This window comes from Barbus barbus (genome assembly GCF_936440315.1).
Source record: "Barbus barbus genome assembly, chromosome: 19".
NCBI lineage: Eukaryota > Metazoa > Chordata > Actinopteri > Cypriniformes > Cyprinidae > Barbus > Barbus barbus.
Genome location: NC_136747.1, coordinates 12,482,904 through 12,502,285, shown reverse-complemented (window position 1 = coordinate 12,502,285; position 19,382 = coordinate 12,482,904). Strand labels below are relative to the sequence as shown.

Sequence of the window (19,382 nt, the reverse complement as noted above, 5' to 3'; positions counted from 1 at the left end):
GGCCTCATAACTTCTGATTGCTAGTTGATATCACAATTCTGAGAAAAAAGTCAGAATTGTGAGTTTGTATCATGCAATTCTTAGAAAAAAAGTCATAATTACCTTTTTAATAGTTTTTTTCAGTGGCAGAAACAGACTTCCATGCCCACCTCAGCCCCTAGTGTCAAAGTATACAGGTTGTAATTGCTGTAAAAATGCATTTAGGCCTATGCCACTTCTGAGCAGCATTAAAGACACTTTAAAAGTCTGTTTAAAGACACAGACATGCCATTTCAAAAGTGCATGTTTCATTACAAAATGAAAAATCAGTTTTAACATTTTAATGTTAAAGAATGAACTTGAGGAACTAAACCCTTACAGCTCCAACCCTTAAGATGGGTGTGGAGTGTTTGACTAATTCTGCAAATCCACAGTGTACCTCAGGATGCTTGTTCTGTGCTCTCTCCACCTTAATGTACCTCACCTTTGCCCTCTATTTAATGGTGTACTCTGACAGTAATGACAAGGTCAGAGTGGCTGTGTGCTTTTGGTATTTGTGATAGAAGTTTCAGTGAGTGGTCACGTTGCCAGCTCCCCCCTTCCTCTCGAGTCGGTAATCACGCTTACATCAGAGCTGCAGAATGAAAGGGCTTTATTGTGCTCCACTGAATCCGCTGAATGAGCGTGGATCAGTGAGGAGGACATGTACTGCAAAGAGATCTGGAAGCTTTTTATCAGTCTGCCCTGGGACACATGAATTTCAGATGACTATATATTTGAACTATAGGAGATGTTTTTAAGAATGTGTTCACCTCATTTGTGTAAGACAGAAATTTCTTAATGCCCTTATTGTGCTTTTTTGATTAGTGCATGCTTTTGATGTAACTGATGCTGCATTGGTGGGGAAAAATAATAGCAAAATTGTGACATGATATTTGCCAAACATTTTACCTTTTGTAATGTGATGTTTATGAAAGTGGAACATTATATTCTAAGAGAAAGATGTGCAGAATATGTAGGACTTACATCAGGAGTTGATTGATTTGTGAAAAGTGGTCTTTATATTAAATACAGTATGATATGATTCTTTGCAAGGGACCTCCTTTTTAAAATATAGCTAAATTTGGATTTATATTTTCATATATAAATAAAAAGAATATTAATTAAATATGTTTACAGCAGTAAGTTGACAACATATCTTTTCCCTGCTCAGTGTTAGCGTATTTTGAATCATGATTTGTCTTCATTTCATTTTGATAGGCGAATCTCGGCATGATTTGAAAATTCCGATTCGACTATGAAAATCGACTGATTGAGATAATCATCGTACCTCAATGAAGCGCTTTACCGCAGGGCAACTCAACCCTGCATCATATATACGAGATTAATAATATATACACAATATAAAAACCATCTGAAATGTGTTGAAATCGGCAAGTTGTACCCTACCTGATCGAAAAAAGTCCAATGTTTCACTCACCTGTAATATATATATTACAGGTGAGCAAACACAAAAGTGGCTGGTTCCAAATATGCATTGTCTGGAAAGTGAAGAGCAACTGAGGTCACAAGCCTGATGTAACACCTTTGTACCCACAAGCACTTCCCTTCAAGTCCCTTTAGTGTCCTGTATTTAGTGAACTGTAACTCACTGTAGATGATAGCAAGTATTGATAATAAATGCTCACTACTATATCTTAGGTTGTGCCACTCCAAAACCATACATCTTGTTTTAACAGATAGCGTTAATGCAGAGAAAGTGTGGGTAAAATAGTTAAACGCTGACCGTATAAAGAGTGATTAAATTGCCGAGCAGTTTGACATCCGTGCTGTTGTGCAGCCAGTGATTCTTGGCAGGGCACAAAGCTCACCAATCACTGGGTATTATTAGCCCCAGCATTCCAACAGCACTATGTACTACTTCTTCCCATTTCCCTCCCCATCTAGCCATTCATCTCTCTGCAAAGGCACGTCTGCGTTAAATCACAGTGAAAAGCAGCCCTGAATGTCTGCTGTATTGAGTTCGCCCGTACAGGAGACCACACTTTCCTGTCATATCAGCTCAGATGTAGTCTGCAAACACAGATAAAAGAGAACTTTCCCCATTGTGCTGACTTTTTCAAATACACGTCTGTGATAGAAAGTTGGAACTGTATTAATCTCAGAATCTCACCACATGACCTGAAGGTATAAAAGAAAAATATGATTCATTTCTACTCTGTGAACTTGAATGGCTCATAGATATGCTGTATCTGCACATACATTTTCATGGTTTTGATGTCTTTTTGCACACGATGAGCAAATTTTCCAAGCCTGGGAAATTAGGGTTCCACCTAATCTAATAATAACAAGACCACCATCATATAACCTATCGGGTGTGTTAAAGGGATAAAACACCAGGAATGCATGCAAAACAAATGTGGTGGTCTGCAGTCTTCATGTGGAGCCTGAAGATATCCCACAATGGCCGTTATGCTTGTTCTTGCATGCCAAGGTAGAAAAGCACCCTTTTCTCATTAGCTTTTTGTTTATATAGCAAGTTCAGTCGCAGCGATGTACAGTGCAGATGTGCTCTGGCTTCACATTTGGCGCTCTGCCTGTTTCACTTTAGCCAAACCTTGTGCCGTAATGAGTGTACGGGAATAGATCAGTGAGTCTTTGTACATTGTTGACCGTGGTACTTTATCACTAGCCCCTCTGGTTTGATTTAGGTGTAGTCTGTGCTTTAATCACCATGAAGAGAGTATGTATGAGAGCAGCAAACAATTCCTTAGTTGGGCCTGTGTTGTATGTTATTGTAAGGGGATCCCTGAGGTCATTTAGCCAGTAAAGATGGTGGAAGCGTCATTGACTTGCAGTATGATAGTAATGTGATTGTAACAGAAAAATATAATTAGCTTATACAGTTTCACAATTTCAAAGGCTGCGATTTAATGAAAAATATATATATGCGCTATGTTTCAGAGAGTAGCGCAGCACTGTGTTTATTTACACAAGCAGAGCTCTCGTTCTGGTGATTACTTTTCTTTTACATTGTAATTATGTTTGTAGTATTTCTTAGTTTATATATATACTATAAATATAAAATATAATAAAAACATAATTATTATTATCGTATTGGTGCGTAATCACAAAATTCTTGGGCAAAATATGTCATTTAAACAAGCAAGCTATGAGTTTTTTTTTTTATTATATTTTTTAAATGCTAAAAAATAGTAATACAAAAAATAATATTTCAATTAGATTTTTCCCTAAACTCTGCAACCCTAGCAGGTATGTAGTATAAATGTCAAGTTCTGTCATGAAACTCTAGATGGTGCAGGTTCCTCTGAACCTCCACCTTGCCCAGCTCCACCTGTATAGATCTACTACGGGGTATTATATATGCTATTTGTGCAGCAGCAGTATGTCTTAAATACTCAGCACTGTATGGGTGCTTTACAGCAGCAGCAATAGTCTACAACAACTGTAATAACCAACAGCAGCAAAAGTGTAGCAGATCTATTCCGCCAACACCAAATACATTAACATTGTCATATTCATTACCATGCTAAAGTCTTCCGAGAATTGTCATGAAAGAAATGCGTTTACAAAATTACCATTTATTCGCATTTAACCACGCTTGTAGCACTTAAAATAGATTTTTAGTTTTTTTTTTTAAGTCTGATATCTCAGATCTTGTGGCCTAACGGGAAGGCAAAGTGTCCACTTGTTGTTGGCTTTTAAATCCCAACAGATAAATTGAGTCTGGATAGGTTCCCAAAGTGTTTATCACTTTATATCTGCTTTATACTGTAAAATGAGCTCATCCAGTCCAGTTCCAGTCACATTAAATAAGCGAAGTGCCAATGTGCCTGTTTCCTATTCAGACCTGGCATTTGCTACCTGTTTTACTCTCTGGTCTTAATTATCTCTGTTTCTGTCTTATTGGATTTCAACCAGAGAACCAAATGTACCTTCACCCAGCCAATAGCAATGCAGACTATATTGTGCCCATTTTATAATGACCTCTTCTACTGCCTTGTGTAAAACTCACATCTATGCATCAGGTAGCATCTGAAAGCTCAAGGACATCGAGTTAAATTTCCAAAAGCACGATTATATATCAGTGCTGCTTTTTGCACAATAATAGTGTTGTTGATAGAAATGGAAAACTCTAATAATTAACCTGAAGGATTAAATGGTTAGTTCGTTCGTCTTCTTTCTTTCTTTCTTTCTTTCTTTCTTTCTTTCTTTCTTTCTTTCTTTCTTTCTTTCTTTCTTTCTTTCTTTCTTTCTTTCTTTCTTTCTTTCTTTCTTTCTTTCTTTCTTTCTTTCTCTCTTATATAGCACTGTATAAATACAACTAAATAAAGCTAAGTGCTTTACAAAATAGACACAGACAATAATACCTCAACATAATGATAGTACAAACATTAAAACTAATTAATTCGTAAAACAATTATTTATAAAAAGTTGGTGCCATTCTAATCGCTAGTGGCAACTTATTCCACAGATTTGGACTGATCACTGCAAACGCCCGATCACCCTTATACTTGGATCTAGTTCTGGGCACTGTTAAGAGTACCAGATCACTCGATCTACAGTAAGTGATCGAAATCATCCTATATTAGTACAAAGTTTTCAGTAGTCTTGGAGACCATCTTTGGGATGCATCAAGATGATGGATGATAATGACTTAATTCCTCATACAATGTCAGACAAATGTTTAATTATTGTTAGTTTAAACTGCCTTTACCCTATGGCGTGATTGAGTGAGCTGTCATAATGTCATGATGTGTTTTTGGTACAAATATCTCCTCATACTTGAGTCATATGGATGCTTTCAGAGCACGCCAACATATGTGATCAATTCTTAATTTTTTAAAATCATCCTTTTTTACCACTTTCATCTTTTTGTCCTTTAACCCAGCGTGAGATTGGAAAAGAGTGTGATGGAGCTTTCGTTCTCCACAGGTACAGCTCTTGAAATTAAAAGAATCTCTTTCATCTTTCACTGATAGACTGTGATAAAAGTGGAATGCATTTAGTTTTTTCTGGGAAATGCTTTTTTGCCAGCAGAATTGTGTAATTTGTGTCAAAGTGCAATAACGTTGTGTCATGTCATGCCATTGTGATATCCCATTTCAGTCATTTATTCAAACAGTATTCATCACCTTTAAATTTAGGTTGAGCTCCACTTCTTACAAGGGCAGTCATTCATATTTTAGTGCAGTTAGAATGGACACAAGCAGGCATGTGAGACTGAACCAGTTAAAAAATGTGATTTCTTTAAACATTTTTTTATTAAAAATCACCATTGAACTTTGAATGCAGTGCACTTTGTGTTTTTGTTGTCTATTTCTAAAACTAATTTAATATAAAGCTTGTTGAGCCCACAATCCATCTGCCATTGTTTGGCATATACCTACAATTTATGTTGTGCAGTGAATTATCAGGGCTGTTTTTCATTCAGGGTTTAGTTGCTGTACTTATCATCGGGAATGCTTTTCATAGTAACTAAATCTTGTTTTGCTCAAGATGTCTTTCCAGAGTGATTTGTTTTATGAGGGTGATAAGATTCATATGAAACATTAGCAAGCAAACATCCAACAGAAAATGGAATTGAAATGAAATGTGATAGATGTAGAGGGCGCTTGAGAACAGCTGTCATATGATCTGATGTCAATATAAATACATTCTGATTGTCCTTCATGTCTCCTTTCATAATGGTGTGTCTTTTTTGCCTCCTCAGTAATAGTTTATGGAAATGGACTTCGCAATGCCAATATCTAGAAAGCATTGAAACAGATCACACTGTGCACACGATGATAAAATGTATTAGTCTAGCATCATTTCAGCTGGCTTGAGATTGTTGTCAGGTAAAAATCACACTGAATTTATTCACAGCTTCCTGTTTTGGGTTTGTTTAGCGCATTGTGTAATTTATAAGCACACATTGTATAAGGCAATTCACAGAAGATTTTGCTTTATTTGAACAAACCAAATGTCATACGGTGTTTGTTCAGCAAACTTGTTCAAGTTAAGAAAAAGTATTTCAACAAGCGAGTTTTCAGCTTTATCTTTGCACAAGATAAAAATGGCCCTCTGGGCTTTGACACTGCCAGCAGCTTTTAGGCAGAAGCGATTGCTGTTGAATCAATGTGTTTTTTAATGCAGCCTCTTTTTTGTTGACATAGGCAGAGTGGGCCATGTGCTAATCCACCAACAGGAAGTTATGAGTGCCACCACGCTCTCCCTCTGACACATAAAAATACACATGGTGCTTTCTCACTTTCACTCAGCCTGTGCTTCTCACTCAGAGACACGTGTGCCAATGCTTTAAACAGTTTGTGTGCATGGATCTTAAGACCTTTCTCATGTTTCTGTGGCCTGACTTCAGCGAGTAAGACTGGAGCCGGTCTTGGGTCAGTGTCTCACGCTGGAGCACTGCCACTGCTGAAGGACATGTGAGTGTCACCACAACATTACCTTTACTGAGGCCATGCTGGATTCACACACACATTCACACACTGACTCAAACACTCCCTCACTCATTTACTCACACTACAGTCGCCTGCCAACATTTCCATCAGCAGAATTAAGGGTATCACCAAATATGTAGGCGGTATGGGTGATTTTATGTTATGATATATGTGTTATATAGTTTAAAAAGATTAAAAAAAAAAATTTATTCAGCAAGGATTTACATTTATAATGTAAACAAATGTTGTTCTTTTGTACGTTCATCACAAAATCGTGATTTTTTTTTTAACATTGATAATAATAAAAATGTTTCTTGAGCACAAATCAGCATTTTAGAATGATTTTTGAAGGATCATGTGATACTAAAGACTACAGTAATGATGCTGAAAATTTAGCTTTACCATCACATGAATAAAATACATTTTGAACTATAATAAAATAGAAAATTTCAAAATTTTATTTAACATTATAAATTTTATTGTTATTTTTGATCAAATAAATACTGTATAAAATGTAATTTTTTTTTGTTTGTTTCGCCCAATTAATATACCATGATATTAACAGTCCAGCAGGATCAGTAGCTTTTTTGTTGTCCATTGCACAACATATACCATCATACTGCCTGAGCCGAAATTGTGAGATAAGCATCTTGAACTCTGAATAAACATTATACGTGGTGCTTTTCCAGAACTGTTGACGTAATGTTAACATTGAACCATTCAACCCTCCATTGTTCACAGCCCCCTCACACTCTTTTCCTCCAACTGGATTTTTTTCCCTCCTCAGGGAATGTTTCATTTTTCTCCATCTATGACTCATGGATGGCCCTCATTTTGTTGGCAGGACGGCTCATAGCCGTCTAATATTGGTCGGAGGAGCGGTGAGGCAGGGACAGGGCCCTTTATCTCTCACCTGAGCGTCTGATTACAGCCATCTTCAGGGAGATGTGTCAGACACAGAGCAAGCGCTGGACCACAGGATGACGTAGAAACACCTCCCCCTAATTTATCACTCTCTCCTTCTGTATGTGGGTGTCGACATAAGACTGCATGGGAATGATTCAAAGAACTCCCTCAGAATGACAAATTATAACAGCACAAAGCAAAATGTACAGAGTGTGAAGTCTCCACAGTATTACATGTGTTCCATTTTATTACTTTCCCTGAAGTCCATATGTGGTCAATATTTCTTTTTGCAAGTTAGTTTTTAGGTCTATTTTCATCTGCTGTTTATGTGACTGAACCTTTAAATATCTTAAATATCTTTTGAAAGAACCTTGCCAAAGTACTAAGAAAGTTTCCTGTGAGCTGGGAAATGGCCCCTTTAAGTGAATTCCGAAAAGATAGATGGATGATGCCAAACGTCAAACCACAGATGACTCATTTGTGAGGAATGTAAATATGAAGCGTACGAGATTCATTCATCATTCACTATCCATGCTGAAATGTACGCTGCTGAGCAGGAGAAATCTGTCGCTGATTATATGCAATTCTAAGCTAAAATTCTAAATATTAGGAAGGACATTATTTGCATACTTCTAAAAGGATTCTTATCAGTGAAAGTTGTCATGTTGTTATTGACTGGTTGGCAGTAGCACATGTAGGCTCCTGTTTGCTCCATGTGGCCTGTTTTAGTGTATTATTCTCAGGCACTTGTTGTCCATGCTCCCTGCTGTTGTACTCCAATTAAAGGTTTCCTTTAGCAGGCCACCTGCCATTACCCATCAGCAGGAGGTGAGGGATTTCAGCTCTTGAGAGTGGAAATTTAAAGGGCTCCGAGTAAATGATTTATGAAGTCAATCCTGACACATACAGAAGACCGTAGCTGTGATTGTATCCGAAAGTGTGAGAGTGTGTGATATTAAACATATGTTGATGAAGAGGATACTCACTTTCATTCTTGTACTGCTTGTTATCCTACTCTTTCTCCATTGTACAAGCATCGCACACTACCATTTAAATGTTTGGGGTCAGCAATTTTTTATTTTCTGAAGAAATTATTCAGCAATGACACATTAGATGGATCAAATTTGAGTAATTTCCATTGAACATTCTGCTTTGCCAACAGAGGAATAAACTAGATTTTAAAATATATTAAAATAGAAAACAGTTATTTTAAATTGTATTTATGTTACACAGTATTACCATGTTTTTGATCAAATAAATGCAGCTTTGGTGAGCATAAGAGACTTCTTTCAAAAAGCCAAAATGCAAAAACTTCTTACTGTTTTTTTGTTGAAATCTGTACCATATTAAACATTATTTTGCTAAACATTGCTTTGTTTGTCTCTTTCCAGATTACCACACTGATCAATCACAAAGACAAGCTCAAGAAGACGGAGAAGACCTTACGGGCCATCCAGAGAGTGGGGCAGGCGGTCAGTGTTGCAGTTGGCCGCTTCGTGGCGGTGGGTGAAGCCATTGCAGCAGAGAATGAAGACTTGAAGGACGAGATGGGACTGGCTTGCTTTGAGGCCCGGAGAGCAGGTTAGTCTGACAGTACTCAACTGGAAGAGCAATGACACATAGGCAGTTTTAATGGGTAGAGTTACCAGGCAACGAGGAACAGGAAATGGACAGCTGGGTTAAACATTGTGGAACTTGTCAACAAGCTCAGGACTGCCTGTCAGGGTTCTACACCATGCAAAATTGATTTGAAATTCCTTTCAAATCTAATTTAATTGATGTAGCACATAGGAATTGCATTTCAAGTTTAATTTAAGCAAGTAAAATAAAATGGATTGAAATTCAGAGACACATAACTGCTGTCTTTGTGAAACATATAACTTTGTTTCATATAAATACTAATTGAAAGACTAATTAACTTCCAGTCTATCCAGATCAATTTGTCGTCATGTGGGATGTAGCCAATTGAAAAATCAACTGCCAAATGTCATAAGTTAGTCTATCAAGTTTTATTATTAATAATAAAACTTAACATACATGGTTTAAATATGCACAGTTTAATATATTTCAAGGCTATAATTTGATTAAAATTGGTTGCAGCTGTTTTTCCAAGAGCAGCTTTTTTCTTTGTATGATGCCTGAATCTGTTGGGGTATGTGAAAGGGAGAGTGCTGCAGTTTCTCTTCTGTTAAACTCTCGATGTCCCATCTGTCTCTGAAGAGTTTGCCTAAAAATACCCCACAAATGTGTGTTTCCATATCTCTCGTTTGTGATGAAGTGTTGCTGTGTGCTTGCTCTTAGAATAACCAACACTCGCACAAAGAGATTTGATCTGTTCTGACGGTTTAAAGAGGTTTACAAAGGCAAGCAGCTGCAGTTATGAAATAAATAAATTTGATATGAGTTGACATCTGTGAGGCTTTGTATAAAAACTGGATGATTCCGAGAATGACTTGTTTCTGCATTAACTTATTTAATAGACTAGGAATTAATGCACTATAAAAAATAATTTTTTGAAGTTGTTAAAGCATTATTGGAATAGGCCTATTTTTTATGAGAAAATATTATTTCATAAATATAATATAAATATTATTTGTTGTTTTTTCAAACATTTTTCATTGTTTAGAGATGCATTTTTTTTTATTTTTTTTTTTATAAATTTCTTTGAAATAAATGCCACTTGATATTTTATCATGTAATGTCATGAATTAATACACCATTAAGTGTGAGTCCAAATAATTTGTAGCACGACTGTATTTAGTAGCAAAACAAGTGCTGTGTCAATCAAATGCGACCATCTCAAAGTTTCAAAGTGTGTTGTGGTTTACTTTTGTCCCTCCGGTCTGAAATAATAGGAGCTCTGTTCTGTATCTATAAATACAGATAGTTGGTGGTCTCTCCCACCTTCCTTTCCATACCTCCCAGGGCAACAACACCCGAATTAGACTGGCTTCAAGTTAGTTATCAGACTCCCCACAGTGTTTGAACGCTCACCCACGCATTTAATCCTCCTGATTATTACACTGGCCGCCCATGTGTGACGGGTAAAAGTTTAGCCCAAAACACATTTAGGCAGGTGGGGAAAAAGTAACGTAGACTCCTCTCAGGAGAATAAGTCAGATGTTATAGAGTGGTGAAATCTTTTTGTTTATAGAATAACTAAACTAGTTCAGCTGAAGTACGAGAGCACATCGTCTGAAGGAGATGAAAGAGAGCTTTCATTGAAAAGGGGAAGCCCTGATTTGAGAAATGACCTGTGACTTTGTGTGTAACCACAGATGTGACACAGTGGCCTGCACGTCTTTAAATCCAGGAGGTTTTTTTGAATGATGTAGAGATTACATTGCTGTGATTTGCTTTCATCTTCTCAGCGGCAGGAAGGATGGAGAAGGATGTGTTTTGAGTACTAGTCTGTGTGGTTTTAAAGTGCAGTGCATACGATTCATTGTGGTTGTTTCTTCAACTATGGGCTCTTTTGGCTCTGTGGTTTTTAGAAATAAAATGAAATATCATTACATATAAATCTGTTGTTTATTAGCAATTTCCAGCAGTTGTTTCTGTCATTTTTTCATCTGAAGGTCATGAATGTTTTCTTAATTATAATTTTTTTAAATAAAACAGCCGACTAGCATTATGTATTCTAATTTGATACAATTAAATAATATTTTCTTACTTTTGCACAATTGGAAAAAAATACAGCTTGATTAGAATTGACGCACAATAAAAAATATTCTTTTCATCTGCCAAATGATATTTACCTTAAAGCATGCTTTGATGATTTTTTCTCCTTAGTAACAAACAAACTTCAGTAATTTTTATTAGTTAAGCAAAATTGATTTGTTTTATTGAATTATCTCTTTTGTGTAAAAAATACTATAATTAATGCTCACAAAATAAATCTCTAAATTGTTCATGTATTTCACCATTTTAAATGATTATAGTTTTAAAAATATATTTTTCTGATGGATTTTTAAGACTGAACATCTGAGCCGGAAAACAAAATCAATCCATAGAAGACATTTTAAAAGCAAAAATAAATGATCAAGACATTTTTTGTGTGTTCTTAATATAACAAAAAGAAATTAAAATCAGTTAGTTTTAATAAAAATCAAAAGTATATAAATACTTTATAAAAGTATTTGTAGTTGAAACAAAGTTGAACATTTTCTTAACCTGAAGGTTGGGAACTCTAGATACAGTTTTGCTGAGAATGCATTATTTTTTCTTTGTCTTGCTTCTCAGGGACCTCTCGGCCTTCTAGACGGATAGATAGCTGCTTTTAAGCTACGATTTGATACTATAGTACTTTAAATTAATGAAGTGTATTCAGAAGCAGCAGATGCACGCTGAGACGATGTCTTTAAAGGGCATCGGCGCAGAAATCTCAATGTTTCACTCTCTATGCAAGCCGAACGCCTGAGGCCGTGTCTCTTTAAAGTAGGAAACTCTCTAAAAAGAGTTGACTGAAAATGCCAGGCGCTAAGGACAGCACCACATTTCCGGTGCCGCACAAGGGATTCAGCTATAAGCTTCCACAAAGACGCCGCTTCAAAGCTCAAGAAAGACACAGAGGCAGCAAACAATCCCCTCCAGAAACAAGAATGTTTCAATATGGCCGCTGCTAAACAAGAGACGAAAACCAACAAAGCAGGAAATGTGGGCATTGTGCCCAGTCAGATGACTATGGATAGGTGTGCGCAAACTGGCAATGTAATTTGTCCCACAATGCAGCGTTCTGCACAAGGCACCTTGATTGTTAAAACCACTTTGAGATTTAACAAAGAAAAGCTGTCGGATGCAATCAGGACGGTGTCTTCAGATGGACAAATGTGTCATTTAACATGGAACAGAGCTGTTTCCCCTCAGAAATTACTCTCATTTCTATGTCTAAAACGTCTGTCTGTATTCCTCAGCCTCTTTCTCCTTTCACTTTTGAATGTGTCAGTCTTTCCGTCTCTCAGAATAACACTGCTTTATTGAGGCACGAGGCAGGGAACTGCACTCAAGTGTCCTTTCAGCACGTTCCAACTGGGACATGACACTCCAGCTCTGCCACCCTGCCCAAAAATAAGCCAGCATATAGTATTTGTGTCTAGACAGGGTTGTGTGCTAGTAGACGCCCACTGAGGAAAGTGAGATGTTTATTGATGTTTTGAAAAGTGACCACCCGGAGTGATGGATTGCTTTGTAAATAATCAAATGGTGTGTGACTTAATGTGCGCTGAAGTTGAATGAACTTATTGAAATTGCATATTTTTGTTTCAAAGCAGTGGCAGTTTTATGAATGCTTGTTGATTTAACTGTAAGTGTTTGTTTTTAAGGGAGGAGAAGACATGTTAAGTGTGTGTATTTTGTTTTTCATGACCTGAAGTGTTTCTTACAGGGCATTTTCAGTGCTAGTGAGGATTTATATAGAGTTGCCTCAATGCCATTCATACATTTTAAAGTGTCCCAAATGTGTCTGACTACTTTTTGTGGCCTATTCCAGCTATATTTTGGTAATGAATAAAAAAAAATGTCCCAAGAAGTTGGTTAAATCGGACAGAACCTGATTTTCTGGATGTTATCAAAAAGAAAATTGTTTTTGTTTTTTTTATTCTAAAACATTTTTAGTTTTTATGGTTTGTGTTAGTGTAATAATTATGCTTTGAACTTTCTATTAATCAAAGAATCATAAAAATAATTATTCAACATTGATAATGATAAGAAATGTTTCTTGAGTAGCAAATCAGCATATTAGAAAGATTTTTAAGGATCATGTGACAGACTGGAATAATGATGCTGAAAATTCAGCTTTTCCATCTCAGGAATAAATTACATTCTAAAGTTTATTAAAAAGGAAAAACCTTATTTGAAATAGTAATAATATTTCACAATATTACTGTTTGTTATCGATATATATATATATATATATATATATATATATAATATAATAAAAATACATATTTATTTATTTTAAATAAAATGTAAGTAAGTGGTTGCTAAGCATTTGGAGGGTTTCTTAGTATTTTTTGTAGTTACTTACAAGACCTGGGTGGTTTCCTTATGGTTGTTTAAGTCAGTAAAGCCCACCCTCAAGTCTCTATAATATAATATAGAATATATAATATCCTTTAGCTGTGATTAGCTTAAGGATTTTATCTTAAATCTTAAGTCTGATCACATAGAGAAGTAATAACACACCTCTTCTCAACGATCCACATGATTTGCGGCATCATTCAGTCCATAATGGGAGTTATATGCTGAAGTGTAATTAGCGGTTTGAACATTTTAACAACAATATCTTATTGCATCTAAACTTGTTTGTATATGTGTGTGTGCAATTTTCTTACATTCGGCCATTTTTCTCCTGCAGGCACTGCCATAGCTCAGCTGACGGATGTGTCCAGTCTGGAGCAGTGTGAGGTTGATGGGCGCAGCACGGTGTTTAGTGACAGGACTGGCATGGTGAAAGCTGCTCGCATGCTGCTCTCCTCTGTTACCAAAGTCCTGGTGCTTGCAGACTGCATCGTTATCAAACAGATCATAAGCTCTCGCAACAAAGTACGTATTGTCTGCTGGGTCCAAGTACTTATGCACTGGCCTTTACAAGCACTCAAAATGGCACTCATCTTTTCTTGTCAAGTACAAGAGTACACAGGCGCATACACAGGCTAGTGGTTGCTCTCAGATGCTATCGCTGCATGGCCACATATTTAGAGTCCTTCTAGGAGGCCTGTCTTAACATCCATGTCGGTGAGATGAGGAAGTGGACAGTGTCTATGTGTGTGCGCCTGTTTGTGCTCTCAGATCTGGAGCTAATCATGTCCAGTTAGTGATGTTTGGATGGCCAGGCAGCAGAACAGCTCTCCATTAGAGAGAAACACAATTGAATTTGTCCCTGACCATGCCTGATAATGCCCACTCCTAGCTAGCTAACCTCAAATAGAGGCTTCCCTTATCAATTTTCTCCCATGCGAGTGTCTCGGACTGCTTCTGCTGAGGTACATAAGAGTTTTCTTTCCTACACATACTCATGCTTTGCTCTTTAAGCACAGTTTCTGCGGTGTGACTCAGCATGTATGACCACTACTAATATGTAACTTAAACATGGTTATGGGGGTTTAAGAATTTAAGTATTTTGAGTATTTTTGTTGTTTAAGAAACTTGGCCTTGTTAAAACTACTACGTTATGGAATGGTTGCAACTGTTGTAGCTATTGAAATACATAAAAGTATGTCTGTATGTTGCAGTTGTCCAACAAATTTTTTTTATTTATTTTTATAATAATAATTATCAGAAAATGTGTGAAAAAAGAGAGAAATATATATTTCTTTTTTTTATATATATATATAGTAATAATAATAATTATTGTTATTATTATTATAATAAAAATAAATTAAACTTTTTTTTGTTGGACAACTGCAATAAAAAAGTCTTAATATATACATTTTTATTTTGTTGATCATATAGCCACGAGAAAGTAAAATCACAATAAATCTGAAGTAATATCTCAATTGTTTTCTATACAGTGAAATGGAGCAAAATTCTTCTTCTTTATTAAGCCTTTTGCTTCTCAGATCCCTAGTAATCGAAAGACTTTTGGAAGCGATCTCAACAGCATCACACACTATGCTCAGATTTGCCACAGTGCCTCTACTTAAAGTATGCTCTTAAAGTATATAGTATGCTCTTACTGTATATCAGCAGTTGTCTCAGTTGAGTCTGTTTTTATTTCTTAGGACAGACATGTGAGAGAAAGCTAATTTCTAAAAACACATTATGAAAGCAACCTTGATGCAGTACATTTTTTTTCTCAGGGCTGTAGCTGAGAAAGACATGGGTTTTATGTATGTGTGCAGGTGCTGTTTACCCTGGGGCAGCTGGAGAGAGTCAGCACTTTTCAGGAATTTGTCCAAATCTTCAGCCAATTTGGGAACGAGATGGTAGAGTTTGCCCATCTCACAGGAGACCGACAGAATGTAAGTGACCCCCCCCCCCCCCTCTCTCTCTATCTCTCTCTCACACACAGACGCACACACATCCCCCTGCTCACTCTCCATCGTTCCCTCACTTCACTTTACAGATAATCAGACACTGATAAGGACACTTCCTATGGCAGATGTGTATAGCCAGTGTAGATTTATACATCGGATGAGGGGAGAAGGGGAAGATAATGGAGGGATTTTAGTTATAAGAACTGAACTATGTTGCACACTGCTATTTCAATCAGCAGCTCTCAAACTCCACTGATAAAAACCTTTGGGGTAAGATACACTCGACCGCAGTGCAAAACAGATGGATGGAGCGAAATGCTAGTGGTGCTTATTAAGAGGAATTCACAATTTTAACGCTCATTTCAGCGTGTGTTTGCAATGCAAAAACATATGCAAGATCAGGGAACTGTACTGTGTTTATAAATTAATGCTAGAATTTTTTTAATTTAAGTGCGGTTGGAAAAAAAACCATATCGTACCTGCATATGGTCAAGCTAGTTTTGCTGCTGGGTGGAGATTAGATACGGGTTTGTCAAAAGCTGATACTGATGTTGATATAGAGCGAGAGCTTTTAAACTGGGGTCCCGGCTGCTAATGGATCTGCTTAAAATTTGCCTGAAAAAGAAAGGTTTTACTGTTTTAGGGGGCAATTCACAAAGAATCATCGTAGCTTAAAACATTCTGTCAAATGCAAGATGTTGCAAAAGATGGCAATGGTCAAAAACGTCTGTATGTTTGCATAGAAAAACAATGAAATAAAAAAATGTGTTCTGTGTGAAGGGCCACTTATTCTGCTATTTGAAGACTGGAAATCTTCAGTAATTGCTTTATTATTCATTTTAAAGAACTACATTTTAATGTAATTGTATGGACAGCCATAGATTTTAAGTAATAAATAAAAACATCAATTCTATCAATGTTATGGCCAGTGTAGTACTGATTTACATTGGTGTCCAAAAGTGTGCTAACCAACGTTCCCTCTAATTTTTTTCAGCACTGAGCAAATTTTTTTTTTTTCTGAGCGCACATTTCAGTACTGTGAGCAATTCGCAACCACATGACCTGCCGAAAATGACCACGAGCCTGCGTTAGCCATAGGGGATTCAAAGAGATGACAGCAAATGCATCAGTATGTCTACAAGGTTGATATTTATTCAATATCCTTTATAATGGTTGGACTTTGGGAACATTTTAATGATGGTGTTTTACCAGTCAGTTTAGTTGAACTTAAAGAATCTTTGGTTGATAAGGTTTCAATAAGGTTTAGAGAGGTTATGACTGGTTCACTGGTTATGACTGATAATGATATATATAAAAAATAAAAGTATCCAAGATGTTTAGTCATTTCTCAGCAGATACAACATTTAAGTAGAACTTCATTGAAAGAAAAATGCTAAAGCAGTGCTTAACAATAATTATAGGCCTATTAAATTGACATGGTGTAATTTTTCCTAAAGGTAGCCTATATAAACAATTTAATAACTGTGCAACAAACTAGTGCAACAAACTAGATTACAAAACATGTCATTTGAATTTCATTGAGGATGATAGGCCTATCTGGCTATGTGGCTCATCTTGTCTGCAGGCCTATGGAAGACACATCTCTCCAAAGAACAGCATCTGAAAAACAGGTTAACCAAAAGAGAAACATCATTTCTCTTCAAAACACAAAATCATAATTACATTAAACAACTGCAAATATATTAAAACAGAATTAACTTACATGATTCAATGACTAAACATATGTCAAAATGTTGTTGCAGTTCTCAAGATCACTTTGATCTATATTAGGCCTAATAGGTCTATTAAAATTCTACCTCAAATCTTCTCTCGCCTGTCTTTGTCCCCTTTCCAGTGGTTGTAGACCTTGTCAAGGTCTATAGGACCCTCTTTTTGCCTTGATTTAATTCTCATCAGTTGGTCCAAATGGAAAACTTCAAGGCGGTTGCGCGATTTTGTCTTAATGGCATTCATTAGACTGAAACCGTGTTCACAGTCGGCGCTGGATGCTTGGAATGTGCCACAAATGTCAAGAAGTTGTACCAGATCTGGAAAATGCTCACTTTTCAGCGACCAGGTTACAATCTCAGAAAATGATATGAGCAGTCCGATTTTCCTTTTTTCATTAACCATGAACTTGAATTCGTTGTATTGTTGACAAATGCCCCCCCGGGACCGCATCGTCTGCTTCCTCCAGAAGCGCTTCGAACTTCTTCGCCAGACTGGTCACGTCATATGTAAACATTCTAACGTACATCCGGCTTGGTTGTCACAAGTCAGTATTTTAAATGTTTATTCCCTAGCCTGCATCGCCTTTGATGCTCAGACGTTTAACCCCTGAAAAAAAAAAATTGTTTGTGCGGTCTGAAAAATGTGCGCGGTCTGAAAAATCTATTGCGCGGCCGCAGCTTAGAGGGAACATTGGTGCTAACACTGCCGCTCTCATTGTGGCTCAATGTTGGCCTTCACGATTACTCGATCACCACATGAAACCACATCAAACCAGCCCCATCAGAAACTGGTTTCAACTGACTTTTCTTGCAGTGCATGGCCGGTTCTCCTCCCAAGGCCTCCTCTGGAGTCGCATCATGATTAGGAAAGTAGTAATATGAATATGACACTGAGAACTGATAGGAAAGGCTCTCTCGTTTCAAACAGGAAGCTTCTGTATGTGTTTGATAATGTTTCACAAACACTTCACATTCCTATCTCTGCAGAGCTTTCCTGCCAATCTGCGGCCTCCATCTTTTCAGTTTTATTCAGAAGAACATAATAACAGATAATCACTTCTCCTTTTGTGAGCCATGGCTCCCAGCCGGGGTGAGAGATATCCGGTTCCTCTCATTCTCTCCGTCATGCACACACGCAGTCTGTCAGTCACAAATCCCTAATGCCTCTCGGCGCGTCGAGTGAGCGCAGCTCTATTGAGTTATATTCCAGCTCGCTTCATGTCGGTGGAAGGCATTATGTCAGTGCTATCTCTACCAAGGACCAAATTTACCCTTCATTCTAAGCAAGACCTTGAAAAATGAACACGTGGAATGAGTTCTGTAGATCTCCTGACAGCCTGTGTCAGATGGCTAAGATTCAAGTCAAGTGCACTTGATTTGTTAGAAACGTTAGTTTTATTATGATTGTCAGATGTCTTTCATAAGCACTTTGTGGAAATCTTAACTGAACTAAATTGATAACACGGTGTAATTCCAGCCTTAAACCTAAGGTGAGATTTCAGAACACTTGAAAGCACTCGAGGCATTGCATGTTTTCTCCTATTTGTCTTGTGGATGCTTGTTTTCCTCAGGATCTGAAGGATGAAAAGAAAAGAGCTCGGATGGCTGCCGCACGTGCTGTGCTGGAGAAATGCACCATGATGCTCCTCACAGCCTCGAAGGTAGGATTGTGGAAGAGAGTACCATCTGCTGTCTAAAACATGTTAATATCAACGTGTGTATTTCTGCGTAAAAACCTGAGTGTGAATGTTATCTTGCAGAAATAATGAGGCGTCAAAAAAGATACAAATTTAGGAATAAAGGCCCGTTCACACCAAGTACGATAACTAGAAAGGTAACGTGAAAGATATAGTTCTAAAAATCGTTCTCAGTATTAAAGAATAGCAGTCCACACCACAACTATAACGATAAAGGCACAGAGAAACAATATCCTTGGAATCATTTTCAGAATAATTTTTTCCCAGCTGATGAACGATAAAAACATCTACAGCCAATAAGAATCAATCCTGCTGTAACCAGCTCAAGAATTTAAAGCGGCAGACGAGCGTGTGCTTAAAATATACAGACGATATCATCCGCTGGTGTGGACGCTAATATTATCTTTATAGTTATCTTTATAGTTATCGTTCTTGGTGTGAATGGGCCTTACGCTAAACCAATGAGCAAATAATTTGTGGTGACCATATATTTCAACATATATTATAATTTTGAATATGACTGTGATCACATTATATATAATAATATTTGATTATCTGTATAATACTTTACATATCTATATGTATAATACATTATTACTGTTCAGAAGTTTGGGGTCTGTTTCAAATAAA

The 19,382-nt window shown here is 36.9% G+C and overlaps 1 protein-coding gene across 1 annotated transcript in view; it reads left to right on the top strand.

The window, feature by feature from the left end:
• The window catches only part of LOC306885122 (alpha-catulin-like), a 53,296-nt gene that overhangs the window by 16,796 nt on the left and 17,118 nt on the right, over positions 1–19,382 (top strand). Inside the window, exons 2-5 of the mRNA XM_079441467.1 lie at positions 8,741–8,930; positions 13,705–13,892; positions 15,191–15,310; positions 18,627–18,716. Of these exons, the coding sequence (XP_079297593.1) occupies positions 8,741–8,930; positions 13,705–13,892; positions 15,191–15,310; positions 18,627–18,716 (588 nt within the window). The remainder of the gene's footprint in view (positions 1–8,740; positions 8,931–13,704; positions 13,893–15,190; positions 15,311–18,626; positions 18,717–19,382) is intronic.